Source organism: Varanus komodoensis, unplaced genomic scaffold, assembly GCF_004798865.1.
Source record: "Varanus komodoensis strain SLA01 unplaced genomic scaffold, ASM479886v1 scaffold1, whole genome shotgun sequence".
In the NCBI taxonomy this organism is placed as follows: domain Eukaryota; kingdom Metazoa; phylum Chordata; class Lepidosauria; order Squamata; family Varanidae; genus Varanus; species Varanus komodoensis.
This window is the reverse complement of record NW_025335268.1, coordinates 77,179,486-77,206,356: the sequence shown is the minus strand read 5'-3', so window position 1 is coordinate 77,206,356 and position 26,871 is coordinate 77,179,486. Positions and strand designations below refer to the sequence as shown.

Below are 26,871 nucleotides of genomic sequence, written 5' to 3'. Positions count from 1 at the left end.
TTACATTTTGTAAGAAATTATTTGAGATGAAAGTGAGGTTACATCTTCCAGAATCTGCCAATTGCTTGTTGTAGCATCATGGAAACATGTTATTTTAGATAAATTCTTCAGTTGTTAATGTAAACAGTGTTCTGTAACCCGTTAAAGACAATCTGCAGTTCAAATAACTTTGCATTTTGACTTGGTTTGTGAATAATGTGCTAGTTAGCAAATTCTATATGGAAAGTACCAGGTATGATTTCTTTTACAAAACAGGTTTTTTTAGTCAGAACAGTAACCACTTGATGATGTCCTCTAGATGCTTAGGCCCACAACTTCCTTTTAACTCTATCCTTGTTGAAAATTGCTGTCAATTGCAAGTGGCATGCCCTAATTTGGTGAAGACTGCTATGTTACAGCACAGCCGTATTGTTGAATCAGTAATAGAAGCAAATGCTATCTTAGGATAGACTACATGCTGTTTGCATGTAAGAGCAGAAAATGATATGTTAATTAATCAGATTCAGCCAGAGTGCATGCTGCATATTTTCTACAGCTTTTAAAAAATATTTAGCTCCTATTATAGGTACATGATGTCTGAACCTACGCAATATGAATTAGCTAGGCTGCAGTAGCCCACAGTTCACCCAACTGTTAATTTGATGGTTTATCTACATTGTCTGTGTTTAGATGTTCCATGGCACTCAGCCTGAACATTCAGAATGGCTGCAAAACGCACCTTGGCCAAACATGTGTAATCCAGTCTACTCATATATGCAAACTGGATGTAGAACTGGATAACAAAACATATTGCGTGCAAAAAGCCATTTCTGTTTTGATACTGCTGTTAACAGCATGCAAGGAGAGCAAGTAGGCATGATGGGCATATAGAACTGCTAGCATTAACATGCCTCTCATTTGTGGAGGCGGGACTCTGGGGCCATAGTCCAAGTTCCTTATCTGTGGACTGCTTCCTGAGTGTGCCATCCAGTACGTGCCATGTGAACATCGTTTTTCCTTCAGTTATTACCAGGCTTTTCACTCTGGTTGGAGCCCAAATTGGATAGTGTGCTAAGTACTCTAAATAATGAAAGCAGGGTGATAGTGACATGAATGTTGTAACTTCCCATGTGTAGCTCAAAGTGGTGCTTATATATTAACTACTATCCACATATTCATGTAAGATACAGGAAATAAATGCACTTATTTCAGCAGGCCTTAGGAGTTACAAATTCACTGCAGTATGTGATAAGAGACAGACTGCAAGCTCTATACATGTTTTTTTCCCCTGCAAAATTAAATGGAAAAAAGAATTACCTTCTGGAGCAGACATATATGCTACTTAGCTGTCCCCAGTTACTTAGAATGCCTATCGAGGCTATGATGTATGTTTTCCCTATACAATACTAACGGCAGTTTTATGAACGAAAAACTGAATGACACAAATTGGAATATTGTGTATAGGCCTTAGATATATGCCTTTCTAGTGCACATCAATTACCTGAGAGGTCTACAATGCAGAATATCTGGTACATCTTCTGCAAAGATGAAAGCACATTCTGCAGTAAATTTTCCTAAGACAAATTTGAGTGTTAGTTTAAATTTAAATCCACTTTAATGTTCATGCAATTCTTGAACATAACTTCAACCCCAGCACACACATCCATAAATGGCCAATGCTGGTTCTCCAGTCCCCCCACCCCCCCCCCCCCCCCCCCAAAAAAAAATGACCGCAAGAAAGCAAAAAAGCTCAATTATAACCTGAAATATTGCTATCCTGTTGCAATTGATGGGGGTTGTGGCTGTTTCGAAGAGACAGTCAAGATTCCATTTGTCTCTGCTGAATAACACCATAGGATATTTTAGTTATGGAGTAACAAAGTAAAAGCTGAAGTGTGTGATAGTGTGAAGTATATTTCTGAAAGAGGACTCATATTCCAATATTTCCACTGACTACAAATGCTTTAAAAGATATATTAAATCCCAAAGTGTGTTTTTTGTTAAAATGATTGTATACTGTCGTGTTGGCAGTTTAAAAAAACCACAAGATTAACTAAACACAAACATTTCCATAAGTTCTTGAACAGACATATCAATGGAGTAAAAATGGACATTTATTACAACTAAACTAGTGCAATACTAAGACAGTGTCCACACAGCTTATGTCACAATCACAAAGCTTTTTCAACCAAGCACATTCAAGGCAACAGTGTAGACCTTAAAGATGGTTTGAACACACACAAAAATTGCTTTTTTAGTTGACATTGTGTAAGATCAAGTAATTCCATCACTTCAACATCACACAGAGGGCCACTCTGTCACTTGAAATATGTTATTCCAGCTATTCCATGAGTGAAATGTAGAACAGGACTCCTGTGTACCTTAGGCAAACATGATTTTCATAAGGCTTCTATTTTATGTGGCATAAAGTAATAATCTTTTAAATTCGTGGCACTAAATATTTTAATGATTTGAAATTGCTGACGATGGATCCAGAGGAAGGGAATTCTTTAGTCACATTATCAGAAATCTGTACAAGTGAGAACACATGCATGGATGTAGAACAATTTACATTTTGTGCAACAGTGTTCTGTGCCAAAGTTTTCCAGGAACTTTAGTAGGACATTCAGCAAAATGCTTGTTAAATGTAAATAGTGTATGGCTTTGTGAGATCCATGCAGCCTGATCCTATGCATTTTTGTTTAGAAGTAAGTCCCCTTTTGTTCAGAGGGACTTACTGCCAAGTCAAGCAGAATACCATTGCAGCCTGTTTTGTTAACTGGCTGAATGAAGGCATGGCAGTGATTTAAAGTTAAGTTTCCATTGTAAGGCTTGCTTCTACTGTGTGCAGAGATGCACTTTGACTGAATCTAAGCTTGTGCGTGGTGGAATTAAAACTGATGAGCAACTACAGGTTTTCACATTTAGGTAGCTGCTTTGGTTCTGTTTTTAAAGTAATCGTGAATGATGCTGATAAAAAGACTGCTGTTTCATAACATCCCTTTTTTACATTTTCCCTCTATCTCAAGGATGTTAAAATTAATACTGCTTTACACTTTTGAAAGGAATGTGCAATCTAACAAGCATAACAGGTAGTTTAAAAAAAAGTTTTAACAAGGAAATTCCATGTGGTCTCAGCCTGTAATCCTGTTTACTTAGTTTTCATGAACGTAGAATTATCATTCTAATGTTCTGCTTACAATGCTGTTGGTAGAAATGAAGCCCATCATGAGAGCTCACAACATTACAGAGCTTGATAAGATTCTTTGGTATAAATAAAACAGCCACGAACAGTTGTTTTTCCTAATCTTCTGTAATAACCTAAACTGAGCTTTAACAAATGCTGACTTTATAATAAAAGTCTTTGGTTACACAAAGCCAAGTTCTATGTTAGCACATTTCACTTTGCTACCATATGTAATTGTTTTTAATATATGGCATAACATGCCACATTGGATATCTTATTTGCTGGCAAGGTAATTTACAAAATATAATTACTGAAATTACCATCTATGACTCAAAGTTTTTAAATTACTGTGGCTTAAATCACTGTGAAATCCCTTTTATTCAAAAGCTTTAAAAAAATCTTTTGCTCCCTTGTTAAACTTTACAGTAAATGGATTTTTTCTTGTCGGCCTGAATGAAGTAGCTTAGCAGAACAGTAATACTGACAAATAGCATCATAACACCATTAGCTAACATTAAATGGAGGCAATGAACATTTACAGTTATGTGACACACCACATAAGACATCAGCAAAGGAGGAGGTTTATGTCAGTCCAATCTCTTCAAGTACACTACGAGGAGTCTCGGCTTCCTGTGGAGGGAAAATTAGAGAGTGAACAGATCTTGTGTTCTTGTCATACTGTTATGCTATATTAATCGGGAAGTAAATTCAGGGTATGAAACAGTCACAATTTATAAAGAACACTTCATGCTCTTTTCAAGTATTGTATTGCATTTGTCACTTCACCCCAATCCCCACAACCTCCTCCACGGTTTTTTTTTTTTTAATTAATTAATTAATTAATTAATTAAAACATTTTTATGCCGCCCCATTCGCCGAAGCCTCGGGGCGGCTCACATCACTTCAATGTTTTCTTCAAGACATTTTCCTGGACAAAGTATATTGTTACAAATCTATTTCAGTGAAGTGTTCATTAAAGGACTCCAATTAAAGGAGTAGCAATTGAGTTTCTAGAAGTAGTATTTCTCAAATGAGAACGCTAAAGCCTTTTGGAAACAATAGTCATTGCATTTAAAAATTATGCAACTTTTGATCTTGAAATGATCTGGAAGTATGTAGCAACAAGTTGTAATGGCAGACAAAATCTTTTCTTCCCCGCAAAGAATCACTGTCTTCTCTATTAAAACCACAACCTATAACATTTGTATTAACAGTATACACACTTACTTTAGCATCCTAAACAAGGCATAGCCCAAAAAAACCAAAAGAAAACTGTTTAGCAACAATTCATCAGAAAAGCAGCATTTAAAAGCACATAAGAACATGAAAAAGATGCATTTTGAATTCTTAGAGGAAGAGAAGCTGGCCACAAGATTCGAGTGTTGTTTATACTTCTAAAATAATGACAAAGCACATTATTACATGAATGAATTTAAACCAGGCAACATTGCAAAGCAACGGTTAGGATGCTTAAATTCAAGAAACCTACTTTACCAGAAGTTTAAACATCTTTACCATTCTAAAAACTTATATGTAAGGATAACAGTCCACCCCAAAAAGTTGCACTATCACAAGAGGTGAAGGGTGTTTCTGGAACCTCTGGAGTAGCATGCTGAGTGCTGTTGCACAATTGAGTGGCATCACAATTGGATTTCAAACAGTTAAGTCATCAGTATGATCACGCATGTTGATACTATTTTATGCTGACAAGGACTTAAGCTGATGTTTGTGACTGATGAAGAAATGAACTCTCATTTGCACTGCCTAATTTGGCTGGTTGGTTTATGCAAAAAAGATGCTTATTAATAAGCAGATCTACTGCACAGGAAAATGCACTATCTTTCCTTTTCATGAGGCAAGCTTCAGGTTCTTTCCATAAAAGATCCATTTGCAGGTGAGTTTATTTCCATCATGTTTTCAAATATCAACTGCAAATGATGCAGGCACCTCCCCCTGCCCCCACTAGTCAGAATCACAGATATTATCTGGGGGGAAATTAAGTTACATGGCAGCTGCAAGGGTCAAGTGTAAAAATGTTAACAGCCATTTGACAATGTGGAACTTAGAAATGCTTGAGAACCATTAAAAATGCTAAAAGGAATTTCAATAATTCTACATTATGTCTGCAGATCAGAACTATCAGAGGTAAAGTGCGTAAACAGGAAATATAGCAAAAAAGATGGGAAAAAAAACACCATTCACATGAAAAGTGCATGCAATACTTTATTATAGACATGCCAGGAGAGCTGATTCACATAAATTACAAGCATGCAGCTGCATAAAGTTAGAACAGAGCACCTCATTAGCACACCATGCAAAGCACTTTAAGAATTTGGGCATTAAGAGAACACAAAGCAGCATTTACCACATTCGTAGAATAGCAAAAAAAGGCAAAGTTTTGTGATGGGAGATTTCCTATATTTGCTACATCCCAGAAAGCTACAGATTCAATATATTAAATTACTCACTCATGAAGTACCCATATTACATTTAACTTGAAGCAATGTATTGCAACATAGTATCTGAAATTTTCTATAAGACTGATTTAGCCATTTGTTTCCTTTACGATTACCTGACTTCATAATATAGCATTCACTTTCCTGAGCAATAACAAACAGAATCAAGCTTTCTTCCACTGCTGCACTTGAGGCTCTTCATGTTTTAGAAGAGAAACTGCAGAAGTGGCAACTTTCCTCGTTTACAATACAACAATTTTTGTGGATGCTTTTGTACTAATACTAGCAAGGTATAGCACTGCTTGGGTAGTCTTCACTAGCCCGCTAAAGATGTTGCAGCAGCTTTACGTGCACATTACAAAGAGTGAGAAAGTATTTCTATAAACAGAGCACTATGTGCTTAGAAGCTTTTGAGAATGTAAGATCATAGTACTTAGTTTTTAAATATAGTATTTTTCTGAGGCCTTCAAGGCTTTTCATTATGACCTGTGAATAAGGAAATGTGTTCTAAACTAACATTTTATTTACTCAACCAAAGACTATCACACATCAATGGATTTCTATGTTGTATCTATGTTTTACAATATTGTATTATACAGTATTTGAATTCTAAAATTAGGCTCAGCAAAATATTTCTGTTTGAATATTACATGCTTTGTCAAGTGCTGATGATATATTTAAATGTTTAATATGAAATTATGGCATGCTAACAAGACACATGAAAGGAAAAACACAGACATCACAAATGATAGGACAAGAAATACACAAACGGCAAAAGTAACTGTGTGGTATACACTAATTTGTTCAAGATGATTGGATTCATCAAGCTGAGGGTAAGTGTTCTGCCATGAGTAAGCCAGCTCTATCGCCTCTCTCTATGCATGATGAATGAAGTCATTTAGTATACTGGGACATTAAAGTATTCATGACGTGGCTACAAAAGAAATGTGTACATTCTTTATAAATAGTACAAAGGCTTGCATGCATACAGTAAATACATTTTTATTCTACTACTTCTATTAGTGCTATTATGCTATTCCTATTAGCATTACTTTTTTTCTATACAGATCCTCTGAATCTAATGCACAACTAAACTAGTTACCCAGAACTTGAAAAAGTGGCAAGCTACATGCAACCAATACTGAACATTGTATTTTCTTGATTGCTTTAAAGCAGCCATGAGAAACATGGTGTTTATGGTCACTGCTTTGTGCCACACATAACTCCTGCCAGACATGATTTGTTTGTATGTGCCTAAGTGTAATAAAAGAAGGAAAAACTTTTATCTAGATACTGCTGACTGGCAAAGGAAGCCAAATTTATGGGTCACTACATTTCATGGGTACTTTCAGCAAACTCATTTTGCATTTAGGGGGAACATTTCATGCTGCATCATACTATATTCAATCACATAATTACTGATTGTTTTCTCAGGCAATATATAAGTAAGGATTACTACTTAAGTTTTCTTCATCAAGTATAGTCTAATGAATTTTTAAAGGCCTGTGTCACACAATAACCACATTCTGTTTAATCCCTTTTAAAACCATTTATATTAAAATTCCAAACCTGCTAACTGTTAATCCAAGAACATGGAAGTGAAGACTTGGCTTTGCAGATTTCCTGCCAACCAAGGCTAAGTTAACAAGTTCTTGAATTCTTTCATTTTATTCTAAAAGCACCCTCAGAACAATTAGATAATTACATAGTTAGTGCCAGGAAATGTTCTATGGAGTCTGAAACCGATTTGGCATGCTTCACTTACATTTAGAAAACAACACAAAAAAAATCAAACAAAAAACACCATTAATTTGACAAGCTGTAACACTATCCCAAAAGCTTTTTTTCACCCATTAAACTAGCTGAACTGAAATATTTGATTACTGAATTCCATCACCCCCATATACCACAAGAATATTTTAATGGTTGCATTTAGATGCTTTCAGAACATTCCTTTACCACTACTGGAATAGATTTAAGACATGGTAACTAGCACATCCTTGTATTGTTTAAATTTTAAGTAACATGAAGGCACTGAAAGCATTAATGCATTTTTTAATTAAAGCTATGCCGACATAACCGTATACAGACAACTGTATACAGACAGTGTTCCCCCCACCCAACATAGTTACAACTCTGAATTTGCCCAATTTTTATTTTTATTTATTCATTATATTACTAATTCATGGCACATTTTATTTTGAAGATATGGGATCCTGTGTTCCTGTCCATTGCAGTGCACCAGCAGGACCTCCTGCTAGGGTAACAGGCAGTTATTACTTTGTACATGCTTGTTTCCAGACTGGGGCATGTCAACAGAGGTCCCTCCTGTAAGTGTGTCATTGTCACACTGTATTCCTACAACTGCTCTTCTATACTCCTATTGTACCTTTTTTCCTCTCAATGCAAGAACAGCCTAATTTGTTAATTTGTACAGATGAGTTAATTTGCTTGTGAGTAAATGTAGTTGTACAGGGACTGGAATCGTAACTAAACTTATCTTTGCATCACTAGCACAACAGAGCAAGGAAAAAGCCAAACAAACCAGTCTCTGTCCACTTTCCCTGACTCAACTCAACCTACATTGTCACAAATGAGGTATGAAGGTATAGTCATAAACTACACGGCGAGGTTATTGAATACTACTTTCTGCTGAACTGAAAATATCCAAAGAAAGCAATGCTTAACAACACAAGTTTGTGTAAGCTACGCCCTCAGCTTTAGCCTAACCTTCAATCTGCAACAATAATAATTCTGGACAACACTGGAGTGTTGTCTGAGAATGACTTGAAGTATTAAGTAATCTATGCTGCAGGGCTGTTACAAGTTAACTCTAAGAATCACAGCACCTTCCAAACAGAAATCTGGTGATTATGAACTGCATATGCATTAGAAAAAGCATTGGCAAGGGTAAAGGGATATTTTGCTCTATAAAACCTCAAGAGTTTCCCAGTCGCTTGCATGGCTGTGGCTACTTTGGCTACATAAATGTGGGCATTCTTCCATGAAGCTCAGAGATAGTGTAAAGTTATGCTGAATAAGACGGTCAATACATATAGGTCAGCTTCTCCAGCAACAGATTGCTACATCTGCTTCAACCACCACCTACAAATATATCTCAAACTTCTGGGAATGAACAAAATAAGACAAGAACAAACCAAATCACTTAGCCTGGATGTCATTTTCCCCCACCCTCAGACTTTTGTCAAGCTGCTGCTTCTTCAGTGACAAGGCATGGTTCCACACACAGGGTTGGCTCTATGATCAACCCAAAGATCCTTTCTCTTTGTTAAAGGCTATCCCCTTTACTTTGCCAGGTACCTTTGTTTGCTGGATGGTCTTGGTCTAGGCAGACAAGGACATGAAACCATTTTTAACACACTTGTAGATGCTGCCTACATCTACAAATGTTTCAAATCTAGAGTCATCCCATCTTTTTAGCATGGACCATGTTCATCCCACCCTTCCAGAACTCATATTATTCATATTATTCAGGCAGGAAATGTGGAATCTCTCAATTTCCTAAATTAGCGGAATGAATGAACAAACACAACTACGCCAGATACAACACTATTTGAGAGAGACTTCCACCAACCATACAAAACAACTTTAAGTTCAAGTACAACTACTTCTTCTGGTGGTGCTCCTTGTCAAATGAACAAGTGAGTTCATTTCATGTTCAGGTTATTCACCACCTGGGGAATGCTACCACAAAAGTTAAATCTTACCTCTTTAAAGAGAAAATGAATTACTTTTGTCCATTAGGAAAGCTTCTAGTGCTCCCAGTCACACAACACTGGACAGCCATTCCATCCTTCCATTAATGGATTTTCTAAGTTAAGTGGGGGGTGTGGGGGAGAGTGTGTTCTCCCATTAAAATTCTGAGAATTGGGCAAAATTATAATAAAAGCCTTGTATGAAAGCATCCAAACTAAATATTGATATGAAAACTATATGGCTTGTTTCACACACAACAGCAATCCAGATTATCGCTAATTTTGTTTTGTTGTTAAACCTGGGCTGCTGTGAATGAGCCAATGCTAGTCATGCTGCTTGATCACTCCTGTTATCTCCTGGCAGCAGCAGCAGTTGAACAACCCAGAGATGCTCCATCCTCTGGAATAGCTAGTGCAGGTGTTGGCAACATTGGAAGGTTCAGAAGCAAGTGTTCTCCCCACACACACACATATACCCTGGCTGCACTGAATTAGATATTCTATAAAAAAAATCAGGTAGAAGGGAGCAGCAGGGTTTATATGCTGGCCATGGACAAAAAACTTAATTTTCTTACATTATATTAAGAAATTCAGTTTTCCAAAGTAATTCGAACAGTTACATTCTTCTAAAGAATTCTACCAGGCCTTCAAAATCTCTCTCTCTCTCTCTCTCTCTCTCTCTCTCTCTCTCTCTCTCTCTATATATATATATATATATATATATATATATATATATAATTTATCAATGGAAAAAGTCTTTCCAGCTTCTTTCCACTTGAATGTTCACCCTGTTTAACACACACTTACCTTTTCAGTGTGCAAAGCTGTACTGCTCTATATATGCACATATGTCTTGTCTTATCTTGCAGCGTTTGAGAACAAATAAAGTATACAGAAACAATTCTGCTGCAAAACCTATGTTCACTTCATGGCAGACAAGCTATCTTCCAAGAAGTATTTAAATGCTTTATTGGTAGTCAAAATTTTTCTCCTAACTGGAAGTGTTCTACATTCTGTTAACACCTAAAAATTATAAACACCACCAGAACAAAAACCATACGCCACACACTTCAAACTGATGCTGTTAGTATGAAAAGTAAAATAAGACAGAGCACCCAAAGCACACTTCAATACTGTCATGCAAATGTTGCAGAAGGTTAAGCCCATCACCAGTCACTTTTCTGCTTCCCTTTTTACTTATCAGGCAAGGGCTCCATTACACGTGCAAAACTTTGCAAAGCACCCATGTAATCCATGCCACTAAAATGGTAAATTTGGTAGTTACCAATCATACGGATGGGGATCAAAACGCTAAGGCTTTAGATTGCTCTTAATCATAAGATATCCTCAGATAAACCTCCCCAGTCTTCATTCTGGCTCTACAAACAAAATCAAGCAGAATTGAAAATTCGATAGTATAATTTTAACATTTTCTTGTAGCAAAACTAGCTGTTAAGAAAGAAAATCCACTGTCACAGAGACTTGTACATATGAGGGCAGTTAAGACACTCAAGCAAGTGGCTTCATTGCATTGCTCAAGTCAACACTATCAAAAACAAAGCTAATGAAAATGTGATAAAAACAAAGACTCCAATGAACTCCACATATAAAATATGAGAACTCAACAAAGTAAGATTTTTCTCTTTTTCAGCAAGATTATATAGCTCACAGGTCAGTTTTGAGAGAAACTGACCTAACACAATGAGAGCTTTTGTAAGAGTCAAACCTGATGTGATGGTATCAATTACTTTTTACCCACCTGCTTCATTCAATGTATGAACTGGAGATGGGGTAGGGGACTACATTTAACAATAAAGGTTGCACATGGGAGAGGGAAACTAAACCTTCACTCCCCCATTTTACCTCTTCTCCTGATATCAGGGCACTGAGAAGTGCTCTAAATATAGTGGAGCACTAAATATAGAAAGCTCCACAAATAGTAATAGTGCAGGAGAAAGTAAAACCCATCACCCTTCCCCACACATGCTTTTCTTACTCTCAGATCATCAATATTATATGTGCAAAGGATAGACATATAACTTAATGGTTTCTGATCTGGTCCTTCAGTAGATTATATTCAGGGTGTATCCTTACAAGATAAGCAATGATTTTGGTTTTGAAAGGGTATGACTATTCGATTTATTTATAATGGAGTTTTTAAAGTCACTATTTTCAGAGAAAACTAGCTTGTTTAAAGTTGCCTTTTTTCTTAAGGAGTCCAACATAAATCTAAAAACATGAAAAGGAATTTAGGCTCCCTTTAAGTTAGCAATTGCTCTTCAGTGATGGTAGCTAAACTATTCTCAAATAATTTAGTACCATACAAGATAATATATCCTCTAACAGTATAAGACACAACAAACATAAGACTTGGAGGGAGAGGAAGGCCTAGTTCTAGTTCAGAATTCTTGCCTCTCTAACATAGTTTAAAGATTATGTCTGTGGTACGAGGTCAAGCCACCAAACAAGTTAGTAATGAAAAGCAACCACTTTGTAATTAAATGTAAAAGTTTTACAAGTGCACGTTTGTTTCATAAACTATGCATGTGGTTGAAAAGCAGAATTCTTCCTCAGAAGCTGGCAAATTTATCAACCCTTCTCAATGGTGAGCTAACTGATTTTAAGCAAATACCCAACACTTAAAACAACTCTGGGCTCTGATTCCAAGTCAACTATTTTAGCACTATTGTATGAGAAACAGGACGACAAAACTTTGTATGAGAAACAGGATGGACAAAACTTTACGAACACATGCACAGACAGAAACACAAAATTTAGTCTGTAACACTGCCCTCACCTACCCGTGTGATATTGCTCCTCTCATAGGCTCTTACAGTGTTGCTTAACTAAAGCAGCTTGAGACTGAGCTACAAAAGTGCTACCATTCTATGGCTGCACACAACTCAAGTATGTGGCATGGAACAATGCCATAGGTCTAATAAACATGGTTCTGAGTAATCCCATTTCTTCAGCAAAGTAACTTGCTATTGGAGAAGGCGGTGCTTACAGAATGACTATGCATTCTTTCCCTAATTACAACCTTCCCCAACACTTTTAGCTGGATAGTTATTATGGTGCTAGGTCATCTGTCCCTCACATAAAATCAATTCTTGGGCCAGAGCAAAGGCAAGACACTGACATTTAATACAGAGCCAATTTAATCAGTTGTCTGAAGCTTGACTCCACAAATCATTTCGATACTTTTTCCATCAGAAAGTCAGCTCATTAATGTGGTGTATCCTTGCAAGAATTATTTGCTCTTCTACATATGGATGTGGTAATGATTTACCTGCAGAATGCTGAAATAAAGAACTTTACAAGCAATGATACACCAAGCTTCAAGAGTTAGATGAAGGAAGTACTAATTTTCCCAACAAAAATTGAAATGTGCCAGCCCCTCTCTAGGAGGTCAAGCTAGTTTGTTTGTTAAACTGTGTTACAGAATGTTATTTTGTTTAATGAATTCTATTATGTGTTTGAAAATAACAACATTCTAACTATGCACAATTGTATACATAAATCAGTCTTGGGAAAACTGGTTGCCTTTATTTTCACCTGATGCTTCAATGCTTAAGCTTGTCAAATGGAACCATAAAGAAATGTTCAAGCGATCTTGGGAGAAGACATTGTAAAAATTATAGCATGATAAATTATGGTTGTTTCCTGTCCAGATTTTGTACAAGGAGTCCCAAGTTTAAGCCACTATATTCTTTTTACTTATTTTTGTTTTATTAAAGAGGTTGCTACATCCTTTAAGGCCACACTGATTCCCCCTATAACAAGTGAACTGAAACACATTTCTCTAATCTACAACATGCAGCTCAAGTCCATAAAACTACGTCTCAACCTATTAAAATGAAAAGTGGCAACTGGAACGTTTAAGGGGTTTATTTTTGTTAAGACTATCTTAGACCTTAATCTATGCTCATTAATATATTAAGAAAAGGTTTAATACAGACGCATTACAAAATAACTCAAAATATTCATTCAACATGGGAAAGAGCAAGACAGAATACAGATTATACACAGCCTTTAAAAGCATGTAAGAGGATCTGTGAAGATGGAAAAGGGTAGGACTGGAATGATGTTTCCTTTCCTTCAACTTCTTGAAAAGTTGTAACACAAACAAGCTGTTACTGTGGAGCTTTTTTATTTTGTGTGAACAAAAGGACTTGAAATTTTAAATATTTTTATGGTAAATTCATTTTAAAAGTTTTTAACACCAAATCACCAAGTCTGCCACCATCCTTATTTGTAGGGAAGGATAAGTGAGGAGCTTTTCTTGACTGCTCCAACATACTTAGAGCACCTTGCCTTTCAGCAACCAAACCAACAAACTTTCTTTCAGAGTGGTAAGATACTGTAGTTCAGGCCAAGCCAGGTCATGGTTGTCACCATTTTTGGTGAGGCTAGCAAAGCCAGTAAAAATTGTTGAGAAGGTTTTGGGAATGTTGGGGAAGTGGACTGCTTGCCTCTTTAAGAACTGGTTGCAAGCTGCCCACACTGGCCCCAGCTGAGTATATCAAGTGCCGAGTGAAGACTTCTGGCCCCTGGCAATCCAGCAGGCTCTGAGACATATAAGCAGGCCTCCAGTTGTGTGGCAGGCCGTCACTCAACGACTTTGGTTGCCTTTTTTATATTATAAATAGACAGAAAATAATTTATTTAAGAATATGGTACAAATTTGGAATAAATATAAGGAAATATTGATGTCATCAATTCACCATTATATCCAAATATAGAATTAGAAGGATTCCCATTATATTTGAGAGAAGGTTTGAGGAAAACAGTGAAGAATAAACAAATATTAAGTTAAAAGACTGGTTAGAGAAAATGAATAATAAGGAAAAGATAAAAGTAGTACTAGAAGGGAAAAAATACCTGGTTAAATATGATTCAATTAGAAGGTTGGACTAAACATTGGTTAAAGAAAAAAGGTGAATGTAGAGATTATACTAAATTTTACGATATGATAGTGGAAAATGAAAAACAAGTCAGTACGTGGATGAAAGGAATACTAAGCAAAATTTCTAAGATATTATTAGAAAAGGAGAACCAATATGATCCTTTAAAAATATAATAGAAAACATTATATTTGTAATGAAAAGTGGAGAAATGCGTGGCATAAGAGAATATTAAAATATATGTCAGTAAGAAAAAAGCAACATTTTAATAAATTGATATGAAAGTGGTACCTAAACCTAGTAAAACTGACTCATATGGATAGTAAATATTCTAATTTATGCTGGAGATGTGGCTGGGGAGTGGGTACATATTTCCACAGATGGTGGGAATGCAGACATTTGTTGGAAAGAAGTTTTTTAAAGAAAGTAGTAAAATATTAAGTTTAAATACTGAAGTAAATACTGGAACCCCTTCAGGGATCACTGCCTTGTCATGGCAAAGGGGCTTGCGTAGTGCAATGAAGCTATGAGCTATGTTGTGCAGGGGCACCCAAGACGGACAGGTCATAGCAGAGAGCTCTGACAAAAGCTGATCCACTGGAGAAGGAAATGGCAACCCACTCCAGTATCCTTGCCATGAAAACCCCATGGACAGTATCAACAGGCAAAGAGATAGGACGCCAGAAGATGAGCCTCTCAGGTCGGAAGGTGTCCAATGTGCTACTGGGGAAGAGCAGAGGGTGAGTACTAGTAGCACCAGAAAGAATGAAGCAACTGGGTCAAAGCCAAAAGGACACTCAGTTGCAGATGTATCTGGTGATGAAAGGAAAGCCCACTGCTGCAAAGAACATTACAGCATAGGAACTTGGAATGTAAGATCTATGATTCCAGGTAAGCTGGACGTGGTCAAACAAGAGATGACAAGATTGAACATTGACATCTTGGGAATCAGTGAACTAAAATGGGCAGGAATGGGTGATTTAATTCAGATGACCATCAGGTATACTATTGCAGGCAAGAATCCCTCAGAAGAAATGGAGTAGCCTTCATAGTGAATAAAAGAGTAGGAAAAGCAGTACTGGGATACAATCTCCAAAATGACAGAATGATCTCAGTTTGAATCCAAGGCAAACCATTCAACACCACAATAGTCCAAGTCTATGCCCCAACCACTGGTGCTGAAGAGGCTGAAGTTGATTGGTTCTATGAAGGCCTACAACACCTTCTACAAATAATACCAAAAAATGGTATCCTTATCATCATGGGGGATTGGAATGCTCAACATGCCTGAAAATTTGGAAAACTCAGTTGTGGCTACAGGATTGGAAAAGGTCAGTTTACATTCCAATTGCAAAGAAGGGAAATGCCAAAGAATGTTCAAACTACCTCACCATTACACCCATTTCACATGCTAGCAAAGTTACGTTCAAAATCCTACAAACTAGGCTACAGCAGTATGTGGACCGAGAACTACCAGAAGTACAGGAAGGGTTTCGAAGAGGGAGAGAAACTAGAGATCAAATTGTCAACATACACTAGAACATAGAGAAAGCTAAGGAGTTCAAGAAAAACATCTACTTCTGCATCAATGACTATGCTAAAGTCTTTGATTGTGTGGACCACAACAAATTGTGGCAAGTTCTTAAAGAGATGGGAGTACAAGACCATCTTATTGGTCTCTTGAGAAACCTGTATGCAGATCAAGAAGCAACAGTGAGAACTGGACATGGAACTACTGATTGGTTCAAAACTGGGAAAGGTGTACAGCAAAGCTGCATACTGTCACCCTGCCTATTTAACTTATATGCAGAGCACATCATGAGAAAGGCGGGGCTAGATGAATCACAAGTTAAAATTAAGATTGCTGGGAGAAATATCAGCAACCTCAGATATGCAGATGATACCACTCTAATGGCAGAAAGTGAAGAGGAACTAAAGAGTCTCTTGATGTGGGTGAAAGAGGAAAGCGCAAAAGTTGGCTTGAAACTCAACATTAAGAAATCAAAGATCATGGCATCTGGTCCTTTCACTGTCTGACAAATAGATGGGGAAGAAATGGAGGTAGTGACAGATTTCATTTTCCTGGGCTCCAAGATCACTGCAGACGGTGACTGCCAACAAAAGTTCGTATAGTCAAGGCTATGGTTTTTTCCCAGTTGCAATGTATGGCTGTGAAAGCTGGACCATAAGGAAGGCTGAGCGCAAAAGGATTGAGGCCTTTGAATTGTGGTGCTGGAGGAGTCTCCTGCGAGTCCCTTGGACTGCAAGGTGATCAAACCAGTCAGAGGAGATCAACCCTGACTGCTCTTTAGAAGGCAAGATACTGAAGATGAAACTCAAATACTTTGGCCAGTTAATGAGAAGGAAGGACTCACTGGAGAAGAGCCTAATGCTGGGAACAATAGATGGCAAAAGAAGGGGACGGCAGAGATTGACGTGGCTAGATAGAGTCACTGGGGCAGTCGTGAGCTTAGGTGGACTCTGGGGGATGGTGGAGGATAGGAGAGTCTGGAGGAATATTGTCATAATGGCATTTCATTATGTTTTACTGTACTGTTTTTATGAACTATTGGAAACTCCCTGGAGAGATCTGGCTATTGGGTGGTACAGAAATTAAACAATAACTATGCTGTTGCCAAGTTAGATAAGCACATCCCATGAGAACTGCCACAGAATTATAAAAAAAAAAAATTACAACTAAATGTCTTCAATCTGATTAACAAAAATGTATTCATGCAACATCTACACAGAAGAAATAAATTCTTCAGGAAATTCAATAGAATAGTTACTTTCTAACACTGTCTGTCACTTGAAGTTGCATGCTAAAACAATAGCATAGTGATTATTTCATATCATAAAGATTCTTGGAGAGTCTGCTCTAAAGCTCACAGTGGATAGTCTCAATGAAAACAACAGACTGCCAGGGGCTTGATGCCCACTATCCTGAAAATGTGCCAATAGAAACTTCTGAGACAACTCTATCCCTGGAGTATGTGCTGATTCCCTGTAGGTGTGGCAAGAGGTGGGAGGAACTTGCTACCAAAGAAGTGGGGGGAGCACATAATTTCATGCTCCAAGAAAGGGAATTAAAGGTGTGGTTACAGATGGGTCATTTTGAAGACTTTCCAAAAAGAGCCACCAAAGCAGCTTTACATGTGTCACAAAGTACAACTCAGGTTTTGTTTTAGAGATATTAACCGAGCTATTATTTTGCTCTGGAATGTAAGTTTAAAGGGCAATGTAAAATTGCACCCCGCAAAAAACATTAAAAATGGTTGAGCAAGTATGAATAGGTTACACCTCACATGAGGAAGAACCTATCATACTACAAGAAAATGGGAGAAAAAAAGACTGCAGCATACTATGCGAAGTCTTTACTGACTTAGACAGCAGTCTGCTCTCTTTGCCACCTGTGCCTTCTGCAGTTCCCTCCCTACAAATGTTTGTAATATTTTTATACATTTATCTTCCCGGTGTATTCCTATATTAATGTCTACCTCAGTTTGTCTTTCCCCCCAATACGTTAGCATTGTAAGGAGAATTTTACTGATGTGCTTTCAAATAAGCCATCCCAATGTGCATTTTGAGGTGACTAAGTCCTCAAGAAACTGTACAATGTCAGATAGTACAGCTCTCTCAAATAGGCAGGATTAAAGTATGTGTTTTGCTACTTGAAAGAAATGTACCATTAAAATAGTACAATGCAGGTGGCCCAGGGACTGAAGGATGAACCCAAACAACACATAACATATCAAAACAAACATACATCTTATAATGTTTACAGAACAAAGCCACAGTTTAAATGTATATGACTGGACCAACACAGTCTTAACCAATACTCTTCAGACTAATGGACTGCATCTAATGTTAGTTTAAGTTCCATTCATTTTAATGGGTCTCCCTCTAAGTAAGACTAACATTGGACACATCTGAATGTGTAGGAACTAATCCACAGTGAAGTCAGAGCCACAGTCCAAACAACATATATTACCAGTTCTATATTATCTCAAGATTATAGCTGCAAAAGTGGGAATAACAAATTTTACCTTCTTCAAAAAAGTTAGATGTTCTATTTACCCAACTGCTATATTTAACCTAGTTCATAGTTCTAAATCAATACACTAAAGTTAGCAGAGAACAGTAATATTTATGCATTTTTTAGCTATGAGAGTAAAGGTTTCAATATCAAGCTATTCAATTTGTTATGCTTCTAAGACTAGTGCTATAACTACTTTCTAAATTCATAGTGCACATCAAATTAACTAAGGTATTATGACTTGTTTTTAAAACAATCTTAACTATACCTGAATATGTCTCAAAGAAGAGAGTCTAGCTTCTGGATTTCAGCAATGAAAGAGGCATACATGCATCAGGTATGACGAAAATTAGTTATAATTATTAACTCAACTGAATATTAAGAAATTGATAGAAATTAAATTAACATAGAAATGCCTAGATAGCAAGAAACACACACATGACAACAGCAGCTGCATGTCTAGCGATAGCTGCACTAAAGAAACTATACAAACAAGGCTATAAAAAGCAGTACTACCACTCCACATGGGAGTGAATACATTGAATGAAGTGAAGTCTAAGTAAAAGAACAAGAAACGAGCAAAGCAATACTGTATATTAACTAGAAACTACATGCTAGACATGCTGAAAAGCTTTGTCTGCATCTTTGGAGAAATAAAAGCTTTTCATAGACAAAAGCACAGCATGCTGGTGTGCTTTGGCAAAAAAAAATCAAGCTTGCTTACCTCCTGTAATAGATCTGCCTGCTCAATGGCTTTAAGAACATTTTTCTTTGAGGTCTCCTGAACTTCTCCTCCCAAGAGAAATTCATCCAAAATAAAATAAGCTTTCTCAAAATTGAAGATGATATCAAGTTCACATACCTAGAAAAGATGAAAAGATGGGATACTGGGATTCAATATGCCACTTAATATTCTCTGGTTGTGTATTATATACACATTACAACAGTGCCACCATTTCATCATGTCATCATTTGGGGCACAAGTTACAGGTTACACAAAAACTGGAAAGGAACAAACTTTGAGACAAATATTATTATAAAAATATCAGTTCAGGAACAACCGTTGAAGTAAAAATATTTACAAGTCAGAAAGTCTGCTTACCAATTAATCATCTTAAAAGATCTCTTGGCTAGCATTTTGTTAATAAGCATCACTTATTAACAAGGTATATAATATCAAGACATTAAAAAAATCCTTTCATGATTAAAAGAAACAGTGAAAACAATAAAGGAAATGACAGCCTATGTTCAGTGTTTTTTACTTGATGTTAAGCAACATATAGTTCCGACTAATACATTTATTATTAGATTTATTAGTAAGAAAGCAACCTACATAATATATTGTAATAGATAACTCTTTGTTCTAATTCATGGTATGGTTCTGATTCATCAATTTCTGATTTTTAGTGGATTCGATCATGCATGCCATAAAATAAAGCCAAATACTACATCAATGCTATTCATTATTCTCTTATTTTTCCAAGTGCAGAATATTGCTAAGATTCACCAGGTGAACTGCATGTGTGTTGAACAGCTTTTCTTTATGCCCAAGTAAGCACGAACACAGACAATATTAAAAATTCATTACATCTATTTATACACTCAGGGTTGGATTCAGAATTTCCCCTCCACAAACAGAATGACTCATCCCACTCACAAAAGGGCTTAAAATCCAGGGGAACTGCCCACAGAAGGAACAGGGCAGGACAGGGCAGTTTCCTCATTCCAATTTCTACACCCCCTAGCACTACCTCTAGTGTACAGCATTTCCTAACTTTCAACTATTAATGTGGAAGGGAGGAACTTGCAAAAATCACTGTGCCCTGTTTCTCCAATACCAGTGAAACTCTGCTGAATGAAAACTCTGGATCCAACCCAGTAACTTTGAAAGACTAGGAAAACCACAGTAAACAACTTACACTTCCAAAATATTTATCAAGCAGTTCTACATAACGGTGAATTATCTCCAGGGTTATTAGCTCATTATCCTGGTCTTCGATGGCACAGCAGAAGTAGAGGCTTGCATATCTGTAAGAAATATATATTAATTTAACAGTGATGACTACCTTGCAGTGTATTGTCTACAGTTACAATTAAAACACAGAAACACTGTCATTCTTTTTGCAGAATTATATCTACACTTTGTGCTAAAATTAACAGTTCCAACTTTCCCAGAGTAAAGAATTAAGCATAAAAATAATCACTCATTCAATTTCTATACCACCCATAGCTGAAGCTCTCTGGGCAGTTTACAACAAAGTATAAAAACAATAAAATACAACTGATAAAAACATTAAGAATTGAAAATTAATTTAAAACAGCATAAAATAATAATAGAACACAATAAAAAGACAATTTATAGAGCACATTAAAAAGAAAAAAGACAAGATCCAGTGAAGAGTAAAAGAAAGGCAACTTGCTTCGTATCAGGCCTCAGAAAGATCAGGGAAGTCTTTAAAGCCCTTTGCAAAGACAGCTCAAAAGATGGCAAATTTGATGCTATGCAAGCAGGAAGGTTGTTCCAAAGGTGGAGAGGATCACCACTGAAAAGGCCCTCCCTCTAGTTGTCAAGGGGTTGGCACCTGGAGGAAGGCCCCAGATGCTGAGCATTGCGTCTGGGTAGATTGGGGTTGGGGCAGACACTCCGACAAGGATTGCAGTTCCAAGCTATGTAGGGCTTTAAAGACCAGCACCTTAAATTGGGACCAGAAGCATACAGACAGCCAACACAGCCAATGCAGATGGGCCAAAACTGGTTTTATATGTTTGGACCTCCAGGTCCCAGTTATTAATTTGGCTGCTCCCTTCAGCACCAGCTGCTGTTTCTGAACCATTTCCAAGGGCAACCCCATGTAGAGTGTGTTGCAGTAATCTAATCTAGAGACTACCAGACCATAGATTACTTGAAGCCAGCTATCCCTCTTCAGGTAGGGGCAACAGCTCGAGCACCAGCCAAAGCTGGTAGAAAGCACTCTGAGCCACCAATATCAACCTCAACTTGACATTGTTCTGTTTTGTCAACTTGACAAAAGATGGATTAAGAAGCACCCACCCCCCCAAGCTATGAACCAGCTCCTTCAAGGGGGAGTGTGACCCTGTCTAGTAGAGGTTGAGCATCCCCCATCTGGTCAGAGAAATCACTCACCAACAGTATATCAGTCTTGTCTGATCTGAGTTTCAGTTTGTTAGCCCCCCTCCAGTCCATTACTGTATCCAAACACCAGTTTAATACACCCAGAGCCTTACCTGCCAACAATGGTAAGGAGAAATAGATCTGCGTGTCATCACATACTGATGGCAATGCATTCCAAAACTCCAGATGTCCCCACTCAGCAATTTCATGGAGGACAGAAGAGAACCTTGAGGAACTCCATGCTGGAGAATCACAGGAATGAACAATATTCCCCAAGCACCACCTTTTGGAGACAGTCCTCTACGCAGAAGCAGAACCATTGCAATGCAGTGCCCCCAACTCCCATCTGAGCCAGTTGATACCAAGCGGTCTAGTATCAAAAGGATCACAGTCTGTGTATCATACAGGGTACTTTGTTACTGTACCAAAGCCAGGCATAAACCCCAACTGAAATGAATCTAGAGTAAAGAATTAATTTTAAAGGGACATATTCAAAATAGTTTGAAATACATTTATTATGGATTTTCCAAAAAACAAAACAAAACAGCCTAGTTATGATGTTGGAAATATCTATTTGGTAGAAATCCTTTACTACACAAAAAGGCTACGTTTTATGGATTCTCTGATTGGGAGCCATAACCATCAAGAAATAGACTTAAACCAAGTTCTAATTCAGTTATGGCCTGTATTTATAACAACAGTATATAAATTTTTATGCTTAGTATCTTAAATATTTGTTTATGGCAAAGCCTGCTGCTTCATCTAAAGCTAACTTTTCCCCAGTCCAGGTGGATAAAAATCAATGATTTAAAAATAATAAAAATAGATTTTTGATTTGAATTGGATTTCTAAAAAATAGAAAAATCTATCTAAAGATACTTGTCTATTTAAGATACTTTATAGTCCAGGGGTATTCATCATGAACTCAAGATTAGTTTTTAATTGTGTAGCGGGAAGCTTTACATTCATGCAACATTTAATTTTTTGGTAAATGAATTTCATTAATCCATTTACAATGTCAAGCTCTTACAGAGATTTCTGTAAGATTATTGGGCAATTTTTCTATCTAAAAGATAATATTACAGATGCTTGGTTTTATAGTTCTCTCTTTATAGTTCTATAAAGTTATAGCATTTGTATCTGCAGAGATTTCTTCACAGCAAAAATGGTATAAAATAAATATACAGAGTGGAGAAAAATACTTTAATCTCATTGTTTCTTTGCAAATCTATGCACACACCTCTTAAGTGCTAAGGTTCAAAAAATTCAATGAATAGAAGATTGTTGGGAGTGGAATACAGTAGATCTGTACAAGAAGCTAAGTGTGCGGAGGGAGGAGCAAGCAGTAAAACTGAAAGTGAACCCTTTTGAGCAGAATACTCCACAAGTCTTTGAATCATTTTGTGCATAGCCTGAGGTGTATTATATTATTAACTCCCTGGAGGAAAAAACATATAATTGCAGCAGGCTGTAAATAAGACCTGGTTTGGGAATATTTTAATGTAGTTCCTCTACCTATGGCTAAGGCAAGCATGTGTGCAAATTATATTGAAAACCATGATTTAAATCTAGTCTTACTGACTAGTGATTTAAATAGTTCTTTAAATCATGATTTAAATCAATTTGATTTAAATCAAATCCACCCTGCACCAGTCCCCGTAAATTTGTCATGCAGACATGTCCCAAAGCTTTAAATTCATATCCAGCAGGAACACAGACAGTTTCTCTCCTTGTGTTTCAGCAAAATGCCTTTGTACATGATCCCAGTTTTAGAACAAACTATAGTTTGAACAAATCAATTTGTTACATCAGGATAGTACAACGAGATACAGTTTGATTCAAGCTAGAAGCAGTACTTCTAATCTCTTCCTCCTGCAAAGCTCTGCAATTAGGCAGAGAGGAAAAAGAACCTGTATGAGCCTGAAGCTCACAGAATCCTATACTTATGATAACCTATGGTTTGCTGCTACTTCTGAAAATGTACCTCATATCAGCCCCAAACTCCATACACTTGACTATTGCAATATCAAAGGCTGACAGTCAGTCAAGCAGAGGCTGTAACATTAAGACAACTAGAAGAGAGGAGTAATTGTTGTGGGTGACTCCATACTTTGCATAATGGAAGACCTATAGATTCACCAGGAATGCTATCCCTAGAGGATAGAGATGTGATTGAAGAGCTGCCATTGCTCATAAAGGCTACTGACAAATACCCCTTTTCAACCATGTGGAACATATAATACCACTAAGCATAGTTTTGAAGAAATCACACCAGACTTTGAAGCTTTAGGAAAGAAACTCAAGAAATTTGGAGCCAATCTAGTCTTCTCATCCATTTTTCCAGTACTTGGGAGAGGAACAAAAAAGGGAAAGAAAAGTCTTCTGGATGAATGCCTGGCTACAAAGGTGGTTCCAAAAATCAAGATATGAACATGGGCTGGAAGATGGACTGCTACAGTTGCATTCTCAAAAGGACTGGAAAGTATGTTTTCATCATCAGGACAGCTTGAAACTTAACCTTACAGGGGAGGGGAAAGTAAACTTGTGGGTGGCAATGGACAAAAGCTTATGCACCACAATGGTGAGTGAAGCTCCAATACTACCCCAACAGTAGGAAGAAGGCTTGACTATAAAGGATGTGGTCTTTGTTGTCTATATACTAATGCACAGTGTATTAGAAACAAACAACATGAACTTGAAATCTTAACATAGGTGAGCAAATATGACTTAAAAGGTGTAACTGAAACTTGGATGATTCCCATGAATGGAATTTAGCAACTGAAGGATAGAACTTGTTCAAGAAGAACACACAGAAATGCAGGATAATGAGTTTAGTAGCTCCATCAAGAGCATATGGATTAATGGAGCAAAAGCAAACAGTTAGAGTCTACTACTGGCCATCCTGTCAAAGAAAACACGAAGGTGAAACTTGAAAACTAAATTGCCAATGCTTCAAGGAAGCATGGTGCAGTAATGACAGGGGACTTAAATTTCCATGGTATCTGGGAGGAACAATTTTTGCCAAACAAGGCCACTCTAAGAATTTTCTGATTTGTGTTGCTGGTGACTACTTCCTACAGAATGTGAAAGAGGAAGGTCTAGAGGTCTGGTTATCCCTGATCTGATTTGGACCAACAAGAATGATCTTGCAGATCATGTTAGAATTATGAGAGCTCTGGAGGAAAATGATAATTTCATACTTGAATTATTGATTCTAAAGGAAGCAAAAGCCAAGAATAGCCAAATGAAGGCCCTGAATTTTAGGAAAGCTGATTTTAATAAACTTGGAACAGTAAGTAAGTAACACTAATGAGAAAAGGAGTTCAAGTTGGATGGGATTTTTTTTTAATGGAAATTCTATTTACAAACAATTCCACAAGGAAAATAAGGTAGAAAAGTACAAAAGAAGTCAATATAGTTTCACAAAAAGCTTAGAGATGACCAGAAAACAAAGGACATATAAAAGAAATGGAAGTAAAGTCAGGGAATGAAGAAAGAATAAAGGTAAATAGCATAGAATTTTGGGGATAGAATGAAGAAGATTAAATCTGAGAATAAGCTGAGGCTAGCAAGGGATGCTAAAAGCCACAAAAAGGCCTTCTTCAGATAAGTCACAGTAAAAGACAGGAAAACTACTCAGTGAGAATGGCAAAATGATAACTGTTGATAAAAGGTAAAGGTTTCCCCTTGACATTAAGTTCAGCCATGTCCGACTCTAGGGGACAGTGTTCATCTCTGTTTCCTAGCAAGGGGAGACAGTGTTTGTCCCCAGACAATTTCCATGGTCATGTAGCCAGGATGACTAAACTCCAAGGCTCAAGAAACACTGTTACCTTCTCACCAAAGTGGTACCTATTTATCTACTCGCATTTACATGCTTTCAAACTGCTAGGATGGCAGGAGCTGAAACAAAGCAAGGGGAACTCACCCCATTGTATAGATTTGGTCTGCTGACCTTTCAACTGACAAGCCCAGTGGCTCAGAGGTTTAAACCATTGCATTACCCGCATCCCTACGTTGATAAAACAAAGTGCTGAATTCCTACTTTGGGCAGCCTTTTCCCAAAAGAATGTCTATGACCTCTCTAGCAAAGTCAAAGTACAAGCTGAAGGATCAGGATTACAGCTTGAGACTGGTAAGAAAATGGTTAAGGAAGCCCTCAATACTTTGAATTAGTGCAAATCTCCAGGCTCTGATGAACCGCATCCTAGAGTAATACAAGTAACTGGCAGAAGAGCTCTCAAAACAGTTATTTCTGAAAAATCATAGAGGATGCATAAATTGCCAGATGACTTGAAGAAGGGCTAACCATGGAGTTGCAATGGGTCAGACACGACTTCGTGACTAACAATGTTGTCCTTAATTTTAAAAAAGAGAGAAACCTGGGAACAGACCTGTCAGTCCAACATCAATCTCTGGGCAAGGTCTGGAGCAGATCATAAAGCAAACACATTGAAAACAACATTATGATTACTAGAAGCCACTGTGGATTTGTCAAAAACAAATACTGCCAAACTAACCTGATCTTAAGTTTTGTTAGGTTAATCATCTTGGATGTCTGTGGGAATGCTGGAGACATAATATCTTAACTTTTGAGAAAGTGACTCGTGATATCCAGATTAGCAAACTAGCTAAAAGTGGGCTAGATGGAACAACTATCAAGTAGATCTATGGTTGGCTACGGAATCATACTTAAAGAGTGCTTTTTAATGGCATCCTTTCAAACTGGGTACAGGTAACAAGTGGGGTACCACAGGGTTGAGTCCTGGGTCCAGTGCTCTTCAACATTTCTAACAGGTGGATAAATCAGTGAAGGAAATGTGTACCACATTTCCAGATGATGCAAAATTTGAAGGATAGCAAACACCTGGGAAGACAAGACACACAATATGAGGTGAGATTTTGGGGGGGCTGATAAGACAATGATACTTAACAGAGACAAATGCTGAGTTTTAAAACTAGGATGAAACCATCAAAAGTATAGTTACAAGATGGAAATTACTTGGCTCAACAATACTATCAGTGAGAAAGATCTCAGAATTATTGTAGATCACAAGCTGTATTTCAGTCAACAATATGACATGGCTGTAAACAAGGGAAATGCTGGTTTGGGCTCCACTGACAGAAATATTATGTGAGGTATTAGATCCCCTCTACTCGTTAGGCCTCACCTGGACACCAACAGAAAAGGTTCAGAGAAGCACAACAAAGATGATCAGGGGACTGAAAAAGTCCTATGAGGAGAGATGGAAAGAAAGGTTCATGTTTCACATCAAGAAGAAAAGATTCAGGGGATATATCACTGCATTCTTCAAGTGCTTGAAACTCTGTCACAAAGAGGATGACCAGGATGCCTTTTTGGTCATCTCAGAGTACAGGACACAGAATAATACGCTCAGGTTACATGAAACAAGATTCTGGGGAAAGAAACCTGACTGAGGTGATATTCATGATGTAGGT

The 26,871-nt window shown here is 37.3% G+C and overlaps 1 protein-coding gene across 7 annotated transcripts in view; it reads right to left on the bottom strand.

Annotated features, from left to right (window-relative positions):
- The window catches only part of AP1S2 (adaptor related protein complex 1 subunit sigma 2), a 48,324-nt gene that overhangs the window by 12,534 nt on the left and 8,919 nt on the right, over nt 1–26,871 (bottom strand). For 2 of the 7 annotated variants that reach the window (XM_044430172.1, XM_044430182.1), the window contains 2 exons: nt 20,198–20,306; nt 19,003–19,140 (listed from right to left, as the gene is read on the bottom strand). In XM_044430172.1, coding sequence (XP_044286107.1) covers nt 19,003–19,140; nt 20,198–20,306 — 247 coding nt within the window. Of the gene's footprint in view, nt 1–2,075; nt 3,797–4,053; nt 6,557–10,623; nt 10,718–19,002; nt 19,141–20,197; nt 20,307–26,871 lie in introns of those variants that run through there. The other 5 variants (XM_044430200.1, XM_044430209.1, XM_044430217.1 and 2 more) reach the window with 5 other exon arrangements.